Source organism: Alnus glutinosa, chromosome 4 (genome assembly GCF_958979055.1).
Source record: "Alnus glutinosa chromosome 4, dhAlnGlut1.1, whole genome shotgun sequence".
In the NCBI taxonomy this organism is placed as follows: domain Eukaryota; kingdom Viridiplantae; phylum Streptophyta; class Magnoliopsida; order Fagales; family Betulaceae; genus Alnus; species Alnus glutinosa.
This window is the reverse complement of record NC_084889.1, coordinates 12,452,372-12,468,864: the sequence shown is the minus strand read 5'-3', so window position 1 is coordinate 12,468,864 and position 16,493 is coordinate 12,452,372. Positions and strand designations below refer to the sequence as shown.

Sequence of the window (16,493 nt, the reverse complement as noted above, 5' to 3'; positions counted from 1 at the left end):
GGTAGTGACACCATATCCCTGCCTAGCCTCCTCTCATTATTAAGAGTAATCTGAAAACATGCAGTACTTTATCGTGTGCTATGCACGGGATTGACACCAGTTATAGAATAAATTTATTATTACATATTGGAAAGCGAATTTGAGAAGAAAAAGATACAATTAAAGCACCTAAATACATATTCTTTTTATTGTGCGTTCTTATGTGCATCAACTTTCCTTGTTGCTCCACGCATGCCTTAATTCCATACATTGGACACTTAAGAGAGAGAGAGAGAGAGAGAGAGATTTCTTTGTTATGGTCAACCTATGAGGACAAAGAGAGATGGGAATTTCATAATTCCACGAACCGGATTCCTTTCTCTACTCATTTCCTTCCTTAGATTAATACTCAGCCCCACAAGCTTCTCACAAGAAGACCTTTTCACACATTCCTCCATTTCTTTGGATCCAGAAGATCGACCTCGCCTCCATATATAGTTTTGTTATTGCGTGTTCTACTTCAACAAGAATAATGGGTCTCTCTGAAGTTTGTAACACAGGCCTCGCTCTTGCTCTAGTCTCCCATCACGAGTACAAGCCATCAGAAAATCATCTCTCGCATCCTGATCATCAAGAGAAGAAGAAGAAGAGGAAGAAGGAGAAGGAGAAGGAGATGGAGAAGGAGAAATTCTCCTTAAAGTATGACCACCTGTTCCCTTCTCTGACGTTGGGCCCATCAGATGAAACTTACACACACCAATTGGCTACAGATCAGATGGTCGACGCAGGAAAAGTATCCGGTGAATCTGTGCATTTGCATAAACAGGCCTCTTCTCTTAGTGCAGCGTCTTCATTTTCTAACTCATCTGAGGGTGAAGAGGTTGAGGTGGAGAAAGTCTCCTCAAGGATAAGCAATGAAGATGAAGAGGCTAGTCCAAGGAAAAAACTTAGGCTTACCAAAGAACAGTCGGCTATTTTAGAAGATAGCTTTAAAGAACACGCCACTCTCAATCCTGTATACCATCTTTCTTTATCTTCATATCCCCCCTCGATCTATTGTAGCAGCTTCCATTATTATGGAAGTGATGCATTTCTTTTCTGTGACTGATAGTTTCTTTCTGTTTTTTTTTTTTTTTTTTTTTTTTTTTTTTTGGAATTATTAGAAGCAAAAGCAAGATTTATCACGGCAGCTGAGTCTACGGCCGCGACAAGTAGAAGTGTGGTTCCAGAACAGGAGAGCAAGGTTCTTCTAACTAACCTTGATTTGGGCCTTGAAAGATAATCTTCTCCAAAGTTTTTTTTTTTCTTTTTTTTTTAACCGGGCGGGTATCTAGGACTTCGGCTCGACTAGATCCCGGGACACCTTGAAAACAACTTCCATCACATAGGTCGAGTAAAGCTCGAACTTTCGCCGAACCTTCAACTTGATGCTTCATAACGCATCAAGTGACTTACCATTCGAGCCAACTTTTGGATAATTTTCTCCAAAGTTTTTTAATGTTTGAATGAATGAGTTTTCATTTGTTTTCCTCCACTCTATGTATAGGACTAAGCTGAAGCAGACAGAAGTAGATTGTGAATTGTTGAAGAAATGCTGTGAGACACTAACAGAGGAGAACAAGAGGCTAGAGAAAGAGCTCCAAGAGTTGAAGTCGCTGAAACTAGCTGCGCCTTTTTATATGCAGCTTTCCGCAGCCACCCTCACGATGTGCCCCTCTTGCGAAAGGATTTGTAATGCTGGGGATGGCTCTTCTACGACTCCTTTCTCAATTGTGGCGCCCAAACCTCACTTCTATAATCCCTTCAACCATCCATCGGCAGCTTGCTAGGCAACGTAAAAGTCCCGAACACCGATATTTTTGTTCAGGGCTTCTGTGTCATATAGGAAGAATTAGCTTAATTAATTTGTAAAGACTATTTCTGTGATATAAGAATTAGTTAATTAAGTTTGTAGGAAGTCTCTCTTTCTATTTGTTATTATAGAAAACCATATATGTAGTTGATGAAGGGATTCTTAGTTACGTTTTTGTTGTAGTTGATTGCTTGAAAAATATGATCACTCACTGTCATGATTGCGATTCATTTATTTATTATTTGTTATCAATTGTGGACAAGGCCATGCCAATTATTAATATGGTAATTAGACACCTGTCAAATTAACGAACAAAGAAGATCGACTAAATGGGAGAAGTATCTTACCTTCCTACTCTATATTATATTATGCTCAATTTGTTTTGGTGTAAATATATTTTTTAAAAAATAATTTTTGTAATTTTAGGCGTTTAGTACGATAAAAAATAACAGTTAAACCGAAAATATTTTAGTTTGACCAAAAAAGCTTATTCAGTTTCAGAAAATAATTTACTTTTTAAATTTTGTAAATCATTTTTCGAATTTGAATTTTTAATTCTCAAATCACTGAACCATCGTTAGACCGTACCACCCCACCAAGACAGATCCGGGCCACTGCTAGCTTACCACCAAACCACCATGGACCATCACTGAGGTGCCCTCGGGCTAAAGCTGGACCACCATCGATCCACCCTAGACCAATACCGTGCCACCGCCGAACCATCACCGATCCACCCCTTGACTACCACTAAGCCACCCCCAGACCATCGCCGAGCCACCCCCGGACCATTATCGAGCCAATCCTAGACCACAGCCGACCCATCCTTGGACCACTACTAAGCCACCCCCGGACCACCGCCAAGCCCCCCAAAACCACCTCGGGACTACCACATAGCCACCTCTGAACGACTACCAAACCACTACCAAGACACCCCTAGACCACCACCAAGCAATTACTTTATTAATATTTTTACATTGTGAATAAAAATTGATTTTTATAGATTAATATGATTTAATGAAAATATAAATATATATATATATATATATATATATATATATATATATATATATATATATATGTGATTTTTCGTACGCGCCAAACGCCGAAATTTTTTTTTTTACTAAAAACATATTCTTGAAAAATGATTTTCCTAAAAATATTTGACAACGAAAAACATTTTACGCTGAAACAAACGGAGCATTAGTTTGTTTGTTTGGAGCTACAGAGGCTTCTAAACTCTTGGAGGATATTGATAACCTACTACACCAACAAACCAAGTCTCTAGTCAAGGATCAAGGATAATGATAAGATACTTATAGAATATTTTTCTCAAGAGAATTTGAAAAACACAAGTTTGACTCCAATGCAAGATACCCAATTATCAACAAATTATGAACAAAATATGCAGCAGTAAAATAATTCTAAGTTGTCAGGCTCTTTGAAAGCAATAGTGTTTTCTAGGGAAAGGTTGAACAATGTAGATAAGATCAAAAGCTTTTTGAGGCTTGCAGGTTATTATAGATGATTCATAAAGGGTTTTTATAAGCTCTCAGGCCCTTTGACCGCCATCACAAGGAAGAATACTTGTTTCTGGTAGAGCAATACTTGCGATGAATTCTTCCAGGAACTACAGAAGCGACTAGTGACTACACTAGTGTTGACCCTCACTATGGAGTTGGGAAGTTTCGTAGCATATAGTGATGCCTTGAAGAAAGGCTTTGGGTGAGTTCTTATGCAGAACGAGAAGCTAAAAAGCTACAAACAGAATTACCCAGTGTATGACCTAGAGCTAGTAGTTGATATATATATTTTTGTCAAGATTCGGAGATACTACTTGGTATCTAGAGTTCATCAAGAATTATGATTGCGACATTAACTATCACCCATGCAAGGCTAATGTGGTAGCAAATGCATTAAGGAGGAAGTAGACAGGAGGAGTAGCATCTTTGTGGATTACCCAGTTGTAGCTAATCACGGACCTCAAGAAGTTCAGTTTGGAGGTTGTAACAAAGGGAAGGCCTACAATTTTAGTTAGTCTAGTACTTCAGCCAGAACAAATAAAAAAATCAAGGCTGCTCAAGAGAAAGAATCTGTAATACCCCAAACATTAATTAGGGTTAAGTACGTTCTAATGCTAAACTGAAAAATGCTAGGGTTGGTTCTCAGTTGCTAAAGTATGAGATCTTCTACTTTTAAAGAATTTCATGTCTGGCCAAACATTCGAAGTTAGATTCAAACAGTCAGTGTAAAATGTTAGAAGTTTCCATCAAGCAATCGGTGAGGAATGTTCAAAGTTTCCATTGAGCGATCAGTGAGGAACATTTGAAGTTTCCGTCGAACGTTCGATGTCTGTCTGAATATTTTTTTTTAAAAAAAATTGGACATGCACCTCAGGCCATGTGTGATCTTGAACGTCCTTAAATAGAATCCTACGCCCCATAACCTCCATTTTTTGCCCCCTTCAGTTCAAAGAACCTTAGAGAGAGAGAGAGAGAGAAGATGCTCTCTTGTGGCTTATTCTTCAAATGAGATTCGGTATTTGAAAATTCAGAGACAGTTTCTAAGAGGAATTAAGCGATCGATGTAAGCAAGTTACATTTGTGCTAATAGTTTCATAAATATTGACTGGGTGCATTTTATGTCCAATGTCTTTACAGAAAAACTTGGGATTACCTTTTTAAGATTCTGAAGAGTATGAAAATATCTTATGAATGGAATGTGTTACATGAATTACTTGTATAAATGTTGCCTCAAATGATGCATGAAATATTTTAAAGGCTGCTTTATTATGCATAAACAAAATGAAATGCTTATCTGATTATATGTAAAATGGAATAATGAATGGTGACACCAATGTTTACGTGCGAGTGTGTAATTTAATAACTGTAAGGCACTGTAACACACCCTTGGTTGGGGTGTGGCCTCACCAACCATTAGCCCTAAGTAAAGTGAGTTATGTTGATAGGGTTCCGAAGATAGGGGTACAACAAACCAATCATTGCCTTACCCTAGGGGCTAGGCAGAGCTAGAGATGTTTATATGGTAGCCTGATCATGCCTTGTAGATGGAAAAAGTAGTTGCAAGAAAAGCAAGAACTGCATGACCTTGTTTTATAGATGGCACAAGTATTTGCAAGCAAAGCAAATACTGTCATTACTTTGTAGATGGCAGAAATAGTGACAAACAAAGTAAAGACAATGACAAATGTTTACATAAAGCTAATATGTATGAAATTGATACGATTATGAAAAAAATTATCACAGTAAATGTTTTAAGAGAAATGATTTTAAGAGCTAATATTCTTATCTGCATATGAATTGTTCACAGTCACACACTAGTATCAGCTTACTTGCTTACTAAGTGGTGAACTTACGCTTACTTTCTCAACGTGTAACACATCCACATTGATAATAGAGATGCCAATTAGGTTTTTAAGTAAGAAGGACCGCAAGGTACACGCAACCGTGTGGAGTAGTGTTACTGATAACGATTAAGGACCCATTGCAGTATCTCGGAGATCGCTTGTGGTAAGTAGTACTTTTCAGATGATGCTAGTGACCTAGTGTATTTGAGTATAAAGGTTTAGTTTTAAAACAATTTTTTTATAGGGATCAGATGTATATGGTAAGGATTTCAGTTAATGAAATGATTCTTAGTAAATGCTCTAGTTGTAATTAATAATGTTAGTAGAAAATCTTATGTTTTGATAAGTATACATCCCTTGGTCTTATTCCTTGGGAGAATTAAACGGGGAAGCATATTGAAAAGTTTATTACGAGTTAATTAATTTTTCGAGGTGTTACAGACCCGAAATGTTAAAATGTTAGATAATAATTAGGGATAGGGGAGGATTCCATTTCTATTCTCTTAGAGGATGGAATGCTTGTGTACCATATGTTAAATAAAACATAAGAGATAGAAGGGAAGGAGAGAACACGAAGGAGAGAAAATGACTACATTGCTTCTTATTTCATTGAGTGCTTTTGATTACAAAAGATATGAATGTAACGACCCGTCTTTTACAAAAAAGCGTAAGTAATTTTATTTTTTTTACACGTGCCGTTATGACACCACTAACGATGTCAACAGAGTATAAATTGGCAGCGGAATATATATATATATATATATATATATATATATATATATATTTCTACTATATTAGAACATTGTCAACACTTCAAAGCTTCTAATAAAAATACCTCATATTATAAAAGTATGTGTAATCAAGTTATTACACATAAGACAATACTTATACCACATAGGGCATGAATATAATACAACCCAAAATAGCCAAAGTATTATCATTACAATCCAACTGAAATATAGATATAACGTATATATCCGAATAATATCACAATAGACTACTACATAGTAGCCTACAAAAATGGAGACTGTACAGTCTCAAAGCCTACTATCAGGATCCGATTAACCTTCAGGGAAATCTTGGTATTCCTCGTCCTCATAACCTGTTTTAATATTTAATATGGGGAAATGAATAATACAAAGAAAGTACCTAAGTGAGTCAACTGTTTCCAATAATATGATGGCTATTGATTTACTTATAAAATGTAACATAATGTATTTAGCTTCATAGATATATGTATATACCATTCATGTTCTGCAAGCATGATAGGAATATAAACATAAAGATAAAGCAGTAATATGACAGTTTTATATGCAATGTATTAATTATTCTTCTTTTGCACTCCTCTCGTTATGCGATCAAAACTAGATCTCAACCAAAACTAGGTCCGGTTAACGCGTGGGAGAAAACCAAAACTAGGTTCCACTGGAAGCCAAAACTAGGTTCCACTCACTTAAAGCTTATTCGTTTAATGGCTACTGAACACCAAAACTAGGGTCCAATACCTATTATTTATTAATGTTATGGAAGCCAAAACTAGGTTCCACTGGTAGGCCAAAACTAGGTCTCACCAGCTCGTTATTAAGCAGTTTAATTAAAATAGAAAATATGCAAAATCACATGCACAAACAAATAAATAAAACAATAAGCATAATATTAAGGAAAAGTCCACCAGCGTCGTTCTCAGTAACTATAAAGATACTTACAGTTCTCACTTGAGAGATAATCCTCTATAACTGCATAATTACATTTATATATTAATTAATTAGTAAATGAGGTTAAACAAACTTACTTATATTTTATTCGGCTATCGCAACGGTTATAAATATAAACCTATCTTATATTTATAAAATACTCATTTTTTCCGCAAATGAACATAGCATTTAAAAATATTGTTATTTTGTCTCTTTTAACAAGCGGAATAACAACATTAGTTAATTAAATACTAGACATTATTTTAAAACATTTTGAACAGTAAATTCTCTTTCCCTTTTAAACATCATTATATATATATACAACATACACCTAAATAAGCATTTATTCAAAACACCCCTTTTTATTTTTCTTTTTTTTTTCTTTTTTATTTTTAGAAATATTCCTATTTCTTTCAATTCACCCTTACGCGTGCAACTCCTCCTCTCCAACTTATTGTTGACCCTACCACAATCTCACCTATCACTTTCACTCTCTTTCGGTCAAAACACATAACACACACCCACTTTCATTTTCATAAAAATTCTCCACACACCCACGTGCTCCTCTCCTCTTCTTGCTTATATATATATATATATATATATATATATATATATATATATATATATATATATATATATATATATATATATATATATATATATTTATGCTCAAAAGCTCACTCACATACTGCCCTTCCAACGTTTAAGACCCATATACATTATTTCATCATTTTCTTCCAAAACACTTGCTGTCACATTAAAACATATCCAGATTTTTATAAAAATTCTTCCTCTTATTCATCACTCACAGTTTCATACCCATTTACACTACCTTCTTCTTCTTTTATCAAACCTTCATCTTTCTTCTTTTAACCCACAAAACCAGCACGTTACAATCACCATCAACAGGTTACATATATATATATATACACACACACACACACACATACACATAAGCATCCATTTCATACATAGAAGTTATTCTAATGATTCATTCTTTAAACATAAATATAAACTAAGTGTATAACTTACTGGTTTACTGCTCTACGAACTAAAAGTCTCTTAAAATCGCTCCAAAAACGATCCACTCCAAGAAAAAGAGCTGCTGTCCAGAATACTCTGTTTTTTGTTCAAAAATAGAGGTTGCTTTGGCTGGTTTCTCTACTGGTTTACAAGTGTTTGGGAGAGGTTTATGGCTTCACTCTTAATGCTTTATATGAAGGAAATAGAAGGGATTAATCAGAACTTGAAATAAAAGATTCAGCAGTTCTAAAAACCAAGAACAACGAAAATTTCTCCAGCAGCGTTTCCACCAACAAAATTCTGTCTTCCCATTGGCGTAGCAACCAAACCCATGCATCCTTATATAATAGCTTTGAAGGGATAGGATCAAAGCAGTAAGGAATTACTCAAGGGCTGGATTTAGAGCAGCTGTCTTCAAATAATGAATGAAGGAATAATATATCTTATCTAATAATTATCATCTTATCTTCAATGAACTAAGTTACCCATAAACCGAACCGTGCTAACGAGGGTAATTGAATCAGTTTTTGATCTTTTGGAATTGTTTCTAGAAACTGAGTTAAAAGATATTTTTATTTTTACCGTCTTTTGTTGCTCACATGTATATTGTACTACACTGCAGACTTAATGCTCAAGTGCCTATTGACTAACCTCATGCTTTTATTTCTTTCTTTAATCCAAGTACTTAAATGATATATATATATATATACACACACATGTGATTTTACCGGGTATTACAATGAATATATAGGCTAATATAGGAGAGCACATCACACACAATCAGGAAATATTAAAGTGAAAAATATTGAGGAAATCAGGTAGAAAAATAAGAAAAGATATTGGAGAGGAAATCAATGAGATATTTTTGATATGCTGTAATGGCTCTTTATTCTCTAACACTCCCCCGCAAACTGATGGGAGGAACTTCCTTTACTTTGTCTTCTGCGTCGGATCATCATCATGAAACCCTCTTTTTTTTTTCTTTTCTTTTTTTTTTCTTTTTTTCTTTTTTTGTGTGTGTGTTGGCACGGGTTTGCAAACTATACCTCAAAGGCTAAAAATAAAGCCAACTATGGGCCAAAAGAAATTAAAGACAGGCTTGGGTTTTGAAACATTACCACAAACAAGAGATTGGGCCAACAATGGGCTTAAATGAGCTTGGGCCTTTGAACATTTGCCTCAAGCTTGAAATTAGGCCAACAATGGGCCAAAGAAAAGAAGGGCCAACTATGGGCCAAAGAGAGATTTTCCTTCTTTCTTTCTTTTTTTCTCTTTTTTTTTTTGGCAACATCTTCTTCATAGTACAGCACAAGACAAAACAAATAAAAGAAAAATAGACTAAAAAAAAAGGTCGATAGACAATAAAACCAAAACCAAAAAGAAAAAGAAACTGCAACTTGTGGACAACCTTAGGAGGAGAGTTCACAGTGGATGGAGAAGGCACGGAAATTGGAGGATTCGCGGCCGGATACAGTGCTAGAGGTGGGAGACTTGGCCGGTGGAGAAGTCGGGGAAGAATGCTGGAAAAGACGCCTGAGGTGGTGCTGCAATGGAGCACACAAACTTTGTGGCAAGGGACTATGATATGCATTTTTATTTTTATTTTTTGAGTGAAAGAGAGAAAATTTTGGGAGATGGAGATGAAAACTGAGATAGATTAGAAACTATGAGAGTTTCTGTGTGGATGGAGTTGAGATGTTGGGAGTGGCAATTATGAAGCTCTATTTTTAGACAGAACCATGTGATGGGTGAGACGTGTTTGATAAAATGGCTGAAAGAGTGTGCTGCAGCGAAGAAGAAACCAAGATCGTGAGGTGTTAGCCAAAGAGCTATGATACCATGTTAAATAAAATAGAAGAGATAGAAGGGAAGGAGAGAACACGAATGAGAGAAAATGACTACATTGCTTCTTATTTCATTGAGTGCTTTTGATTACAAAAGATATGAATATATAGGCTAATATAGGGGAGCACATCCCACACAATCAGGAAATATTAAAGTGGAAAATATTGAGGAAATCAGGTAGGAAAATAAGGAAAGAAATTGGAGAGGAAATCAATGAGATATTTTTGATATGCTGTAATGGCTCTTTATTCTCTAACACTATAATCATATATGTGTTCGAGAGGGTGGAGTTCTGAGGAAAGATATCATGGAAGAGGCCCACCAATCCCAATACACCATACGTCTTGGAAGCACTAAGATGTACAAAAATGTGAAAAGGACATATTAGTGGAACAATATAAAGAAGGAAATTGCAAGATATGTCGAGCAGTGCCCAACGTGTCAGTAAGTGAAAGCAGAACATCAAAGACAGATATGAATGCTTTGGCTGTTACTCGTGCCCAAATGGAAGTGGGATGAGATAGTCATCGACTTTGTGGTGGGATTACCGAGGGCACCACTCGGAGAAGATGCTATTTGGATAGTGGTTGACAGGCTAACGAAGACCGCCCACTTTATCCTAATGAAGGTTAAGGACTACATAGATAAGTTGGCAAGATTTTATGTTTAGTACATACTGCGACTACAGGGAGTGCCAACTACTATTGTGTCAGATCATGACCCTTGATTTACCTCGAGATTTTGGCAAAGTTTGCTGCAGGAGATGGGGACACAATTGAAGTTTAGTTTTGCATTCAAGTAACAGGCTGATGACCAATTAGTCAGAACTATTAATGACAAACTTGATGATATGTTGCGAGGATGTGTTTTAATTTGGATTCATGGGGAATTGGATACAATACCTACCGTTGATCTAGTTTACCTAACACAAAAACTACTCGGCAACCAACAGAATGTCGCCTTACGAGGTGCTCTACGAACATAAATGTCAATTGCTATTGTAGTGGCACAACGTTGAGGAGTAACAGTTGTTGGGCCCGATGTTGGTTTAGGACACAAGAGACAAGGTAGCTTTTGTCAGAATAAGGGTGACATTTGTAGTACAGACACTGTGACAACCCACCTCTATTCTCAACCCAAGGTAGCTACTGTTGCCACTCCTTTTGACACCTCAAACAATTGGTCAGAACTCTTTCCACCATGGCACCACCACTCTTCTACCATTACCACCTTAGTGGATGGACCCCAAATGCTCCACTCCAGGTGCAGATGCACCGTCAACCACCTACCAGAACTGCAAACAACACCATCCACTCAATTTCCACACAACAAGCCTAGTGATGTTCATACAGGATCAACTTCGGTTGATAATTATGTTTTTTGGGGTTTAATGAAAAGTAAGAATAATAAAAGGAACATAGGAAAACCGAATAGCTCTGATACCAAATGATAGGAACATAAGGGTTTCTATTGATTCAAAATAAAATAAAATAAAATCATTAAAAGGAAAAATGGATAAATCGATTGCTTAGAGGGAATCGAACCTCCAATTGATAACTTTGAAGGGATCAACCTCCAATTGTCTTAGCCAAAATTATGTTTATTTTTCACTGAATTACCATACAACATATACACTAAATCTATAGAATAATGTAAAACTTATTTAGGTAATAAAATCTAGGTTTTAGCCTATTAAGGAAATAGCCTATTAGGGAAATAAAAATCTAGGGTTCCTAACAAATAGATTGTGTGGTTTCCTCCATACCCTAAGAACATGTACAAACAAATTTCACTATTACAAAAACATAAAATCACAGAATCAAAATACAAAGACAAAAAGTAAAAATTCAATCTTGACAGCAATTTAGTCATAGCTCCAGAGAGGATCCTCGAAGGCGAAGAAGGCAATTGAGAATGCTGTTAGCGAAGCTTGTTGTAGCGGCCCATGGTAGACATTGTGGGTATCAACAAAAAAAACACATTTTTACTTAGCTCCTGACGAGCTTATAAGGGAGTTGGGGAAACTAAGAGGTAGATGTACAGTTGTAGAGAAAATACCATTTAAAGCGATGGGGAAAATAACCACTAAAATAGGATATTTTGGAGATCCGTCTTGAATTTTTGGTGGACCAAAAAGGCTCTACAAAAGACAGTTAGAGATGTTGTGATGGAGGAGGTCAAAAAGAGCGGCGAAACCTGTAACCCACATGCGAGGGATGTGGTTGGTGGATGGTTGAGCGAAGATCGGTGATTGAGGATGAGGCACATGCGGGTGGTGAAGATTGTGGTTTCTCAGTAGATATAACCTCTAATAACCCAAACAAATGACTAGAAAAGCTAAAGGAGAAGAAAAAAGGGAACTAACAAAGAGGAGATGGCCAGTGAAGAGGAAAACATGAGAGTTCTAGTGGGGAGAAGAGGGAAGATGATGTATTTCCTATTATTAAGGGATACTATTTAGATAAGGTAGTTGCAGTAGGATTGAAATAAGACTCTAATCTACATGAGAAGAGTATAATGGTAGTATTACAGTAAGACTCTCAAGAGTATGTAGTAGATATAGTAATCTATTCAAGTGATATAATGTTATCTAGTTGTTCTCAGACCTCTGTTTACTTTTCACTTTTTCATATCAGTTGTATTATTTAAAGACGTTTGTTGATGAATAAAGTATGTTGAATATTATTAAGTCAAATACAGTATTATTTTTTGTGAGTTTCAGGCTCACTCGAAACAACCAATCTATCTTTTACTGTGTTTTGTGTTAGTTGGTTCACATCAATTTGTATCAAAGCCGGATTAATTGTTTTTTTTACAGCAATCATCAATCCATGACTACACAACAACAACAACGTGATGACAAACTTCTTGAGATTCTGCACGAGGTACGCTCTATCATGGAGCATATCAGTGACTTGTGCCATCAAGTTGCCCTAAAACCCCAACCCAGCCTCCCACCACCGTGCACCAACACACAACCGACAAATGTTAACCTTTTACCACTTACCCCACTAGCACCACTCTTTCCCTTAACCTCACCCAAACCCAGTGTTAATGTCAATCCCCAAACAACCCATTTGACCACCCAACAACCCAAACACATCGTTAACCACCAACGTCCCCGCTGCATCATCAAATATTTCAAACGTGCCACAAGCCACCGTGCCGCTACTCCTTTTAGTTGCATATCACTGCACCGCCACCTCCCAACGCTGCCGATCTCACTGGTCTCACAAACCCCTTGCAAAGTCGTGCCATTTGGGTCATCTCCGCACATTAGTTCATTGGATATGTGGCTCATGAGAAAGAAGAAAAAGAGATACATTTCCTTTGTTTGGTGCAAAAAACGAAAAAGGAAAGAAAGTTTTGGTCAACAAGTCAAACTAATAAGAAGAAAAAAGAAAAAGCATAAGATGTGCTTCTTAGAAGAAGGCAAGAGAAAAAAGAAATCAAAAAGAAAAAGGTCATGTGATTGAAAGGTAAGTGGTCATTTGATTGTCTGACATGTGTAACGTACAGTGGGGCAATAGTGGAGCGCCTTGATGTTAGTCATTTTTAATATTTGTTATTTTAACAGTTGTTAAGTGATAGTTTTAGAAGTGTTAATTGGTTTTTATTGTCAGTATTTTAGTTTTCATAATTCTTTCTTGAGGACAAGAAAGTTGTTAGGGCAATGGAATGATGTATTCATATTATTTAGGGATACTATCTAGATAAGGTAGTAGCAGTAGGATTGGAATAAGACTCTTATCTATTTGATAAGAGTATAATGATAGTATTACAGTAGGACTCGCAAAAGTACGTAGTAGATATAGTGACCTATTCAAGTTTGTTGATGAATAAAGTATATTGAATATTATTAAGTCAAACACAGTCTTCTGTATTTTTAGGAGTTCATAGTTCACTCAAAACAGATAGCTTTTACGAGGGAGAGGGTGAGTATTTTTTCTAACACAAATAAGGTGGGGTTAGATCAGCGACTAAACCAGTTTTGTTGATAGGTAAAATTTTGGCAGTTAAGCATGAATCTTAAAAGAAACAAACTAAATGTGGAAGTTTCTTGTGATCGAAGTAGTTTTGCTGATGAAGAAACCTGTACATCAGCTGTGATAAAACTCATTGGAGATTTCTGGGAAATTCCTCCAAAGACCTAGATACAGAAGGATGCCCGTCATGATCTTACAAACAATACTTAAAAAATAAAAAAAAAATAAAAAAATAAAAAAAAATCCATTTGATAATCTATAAAATTGTCTTGCTTTTTTGGTAATTGGAAAAAAGAAAAAACGAAAAAAAACAGAGTCAATTATGAGTGTATCCTTTCAGAGATGTGGTGGGTCATATTCTCATCTCCAACTAGTTGTTAGAGGCAAGAGATTTTACGTAATTCGGTCTATGACGTGCGTCCACATGATAAAATATATATAAAGAGTTATATTATGCTCTTATTGCTTGATGAATTTACAATACAAATGATTCATATTTATAGGGATGTAAGGAGGCTAGGATACAAAAAGGTATGAAAGAATATTATATCAAATCGTACAATCTCATATATTCTACTACCATATCCAATCACAATTATATAGAGAATATATTCTCTAACACTAGTGTCCCTTTCTATTCATTTTCAAATATATATATATATAAGTCGATTCCCGACTATTCTTATGAAGGCCCTGTCGCCTTTGTATTTTATTTTTGTGTAATTCCCCTTTTCACCTTTTTCACTCTATTTTTTTTAAAAAAAAAAAAAAAAAAAAAAAAAAAAAAAAAAAAAAACCAAAAATGTATCAAAGAGGGACCATGCTACCTGGCACTCATCCCATCACTCGTAAGCTCTGTTGCGTTGGTGCCTATCACAAAATCCATTACACCTGCAGGGTGTTGAGGGCGCATGGCAAATGCAGATAGATATTTTCACCAATTAATTTAATGGTGGCATGCGATCATCTAGTTGATCTTTTAGAATTGGAAAATAAATAAAATTAATTTCCAATACCAATTTAGCTTTGACTTCACGAAGGGAAAAAACAAAAAACAAAAAAAGAGGTAGATCGTTAAAAAGCTTTTTTTTATTGAAACAAAAGTGAAATCAACTTGTAATGCTAGAGATAAAGAGGGATGTGAAATTTTGGCTCGCTGTTCATGCTTGAATGTTGGATTTGAGTAGTGTTGAAGTATAGACGTAAGATTATATATATGGGTCAACCTCTAACTTGATCTATCTAATTAAACAGATCAACATATATTTTTAACCCTCACTTTCTAATTTGTTATTGGGTTCGCCGATCATGTCAAAATCTTTTTGTTATTATGTCACGTGTTGGGTTTGAGTCGTGTCGAAGCAAATGTATAAGACTATATATATAAGTCAACATACTCTAACTGAACCCATTTAATAAACGAGTCAAACTCATCGACCCTAATTCTTTAATTTCATGTTAAATTTTCAAATCATATCAAAAATTATCGGCCCTAATAAAATTCACTCTATAAAGTGAAAGATGGTGAGGTAGCTTTTAGCAGCTCAATCACACAAATTAAAGCGAACTATCTGGGGAAGTCCTTAATCGATGGCGCACCAAATGTGGTCGTAGATATATATCATCGATGGTCACTGCTGTCGTGATCATATATATTAACCAATTAAATCTCACCATTAATTAGTTGTGATCATTGTCATTTCAATTGTTTATAATTGTAGGTTGTAGGCAGAATTTAGGCCGCCCCAATGCATAAAGGTTCAATTAATTAAGAATTCTTTTATCGGTTTAATTTGTTTTATTATTAGGTGCAAAATTAAAGAGGTCGGGGATTTAGAGGTTTGTGTGGTTGATGACTACATGAATGAGGAAACTTTTCCCCGTTAGAATATTAATACACATTAATTTACCCTAAAAAGTTGAACAAAAGCAAATAATAATGCTAACACAAGAAAAGGATCGATACACGTAAGATCTCGTAAATATTGTAGAATATCACAGCCACGCTTCAGACATGCTACGTACTGTGTCGATTAGCCAACACTAACAACATATATATATATATATATATATATATCATGAAAATCTGATTTTCTAGGCCAGATGAATCGCCACCAAGATGTCTAGTTGCATGTTGGTTGTTATTTCCATGTGATTATTTCGACTTTTGACTCAAACGGGTTGATGATTTTTTATTCTTTCTTTTGGGTCTGACAAATAGGTTTATGATACCGTGACATAATTCAAAAAGCAAGAATATGGAAAAACTATCCAAATCATGTTCATATTCTAATTAATATTGTATCATAAAAAGCACAATTACAAATTAAAAAGGATAACGAAACAAACATCCAAATGTTCATACCCTAATATATATTGTATAATGAAGAGCACAATGACACTTGGACTCTTTCCTTACTCTCCGATCCCTAGGATTTAAATTTTCTAGGTCATATTTTATTGTAATTAATTAACTGGTGGGCTATGATCTTTCTTAGCCGAGTACGTACCTCTTTCACCTGACATAATAACGCATGCTTCTCTTCCACCGATCGATTTGATCCAACCTTCAAAAGTGTTTTTCTTACTGTACGTGGTTTAATTTTTATACGATTGCTACAATTGGTGTAGTGTAAGCAATTTTGATATTGCTTTGTCACTTCAAACCACCATTTCTGGCAGCCAATCCAATGGGTTGTGCCACTTATTTGAACATTCCCAATAGTTTTAACTTGTCACAATGGGTTGTG

The 16,493-nt window shown here is 35.6% G+C and overlaps 1 protein-coding gene across 1 annotated transcript; it reads left to right on the top strand.

The window, feature by feature from the left end:
- Positions 1-262: 262 nt before the first annotated feature.
- Positions 263-2,000, top strand: LOC133866750 (homeobox-leucine zipper protein HAT22-like). The gene is made up of 3 exons (XM_062303380.1): positions 263-994; positions 1,143-1,222; positions 1,526-2,000. Exons 1-3 carry the CDS (start codon positions 512-514, stop codon positions 1,806-1,808), a joined length of 846 nt encoding a protein of 281 aa, XP_062159364.1. The 5' UTR covers positions 263-511; the 3' UTR covers positions 1,809-2,000.
- Positions 2,001-16,493: the final 14,493 nt, after the last annotated feature.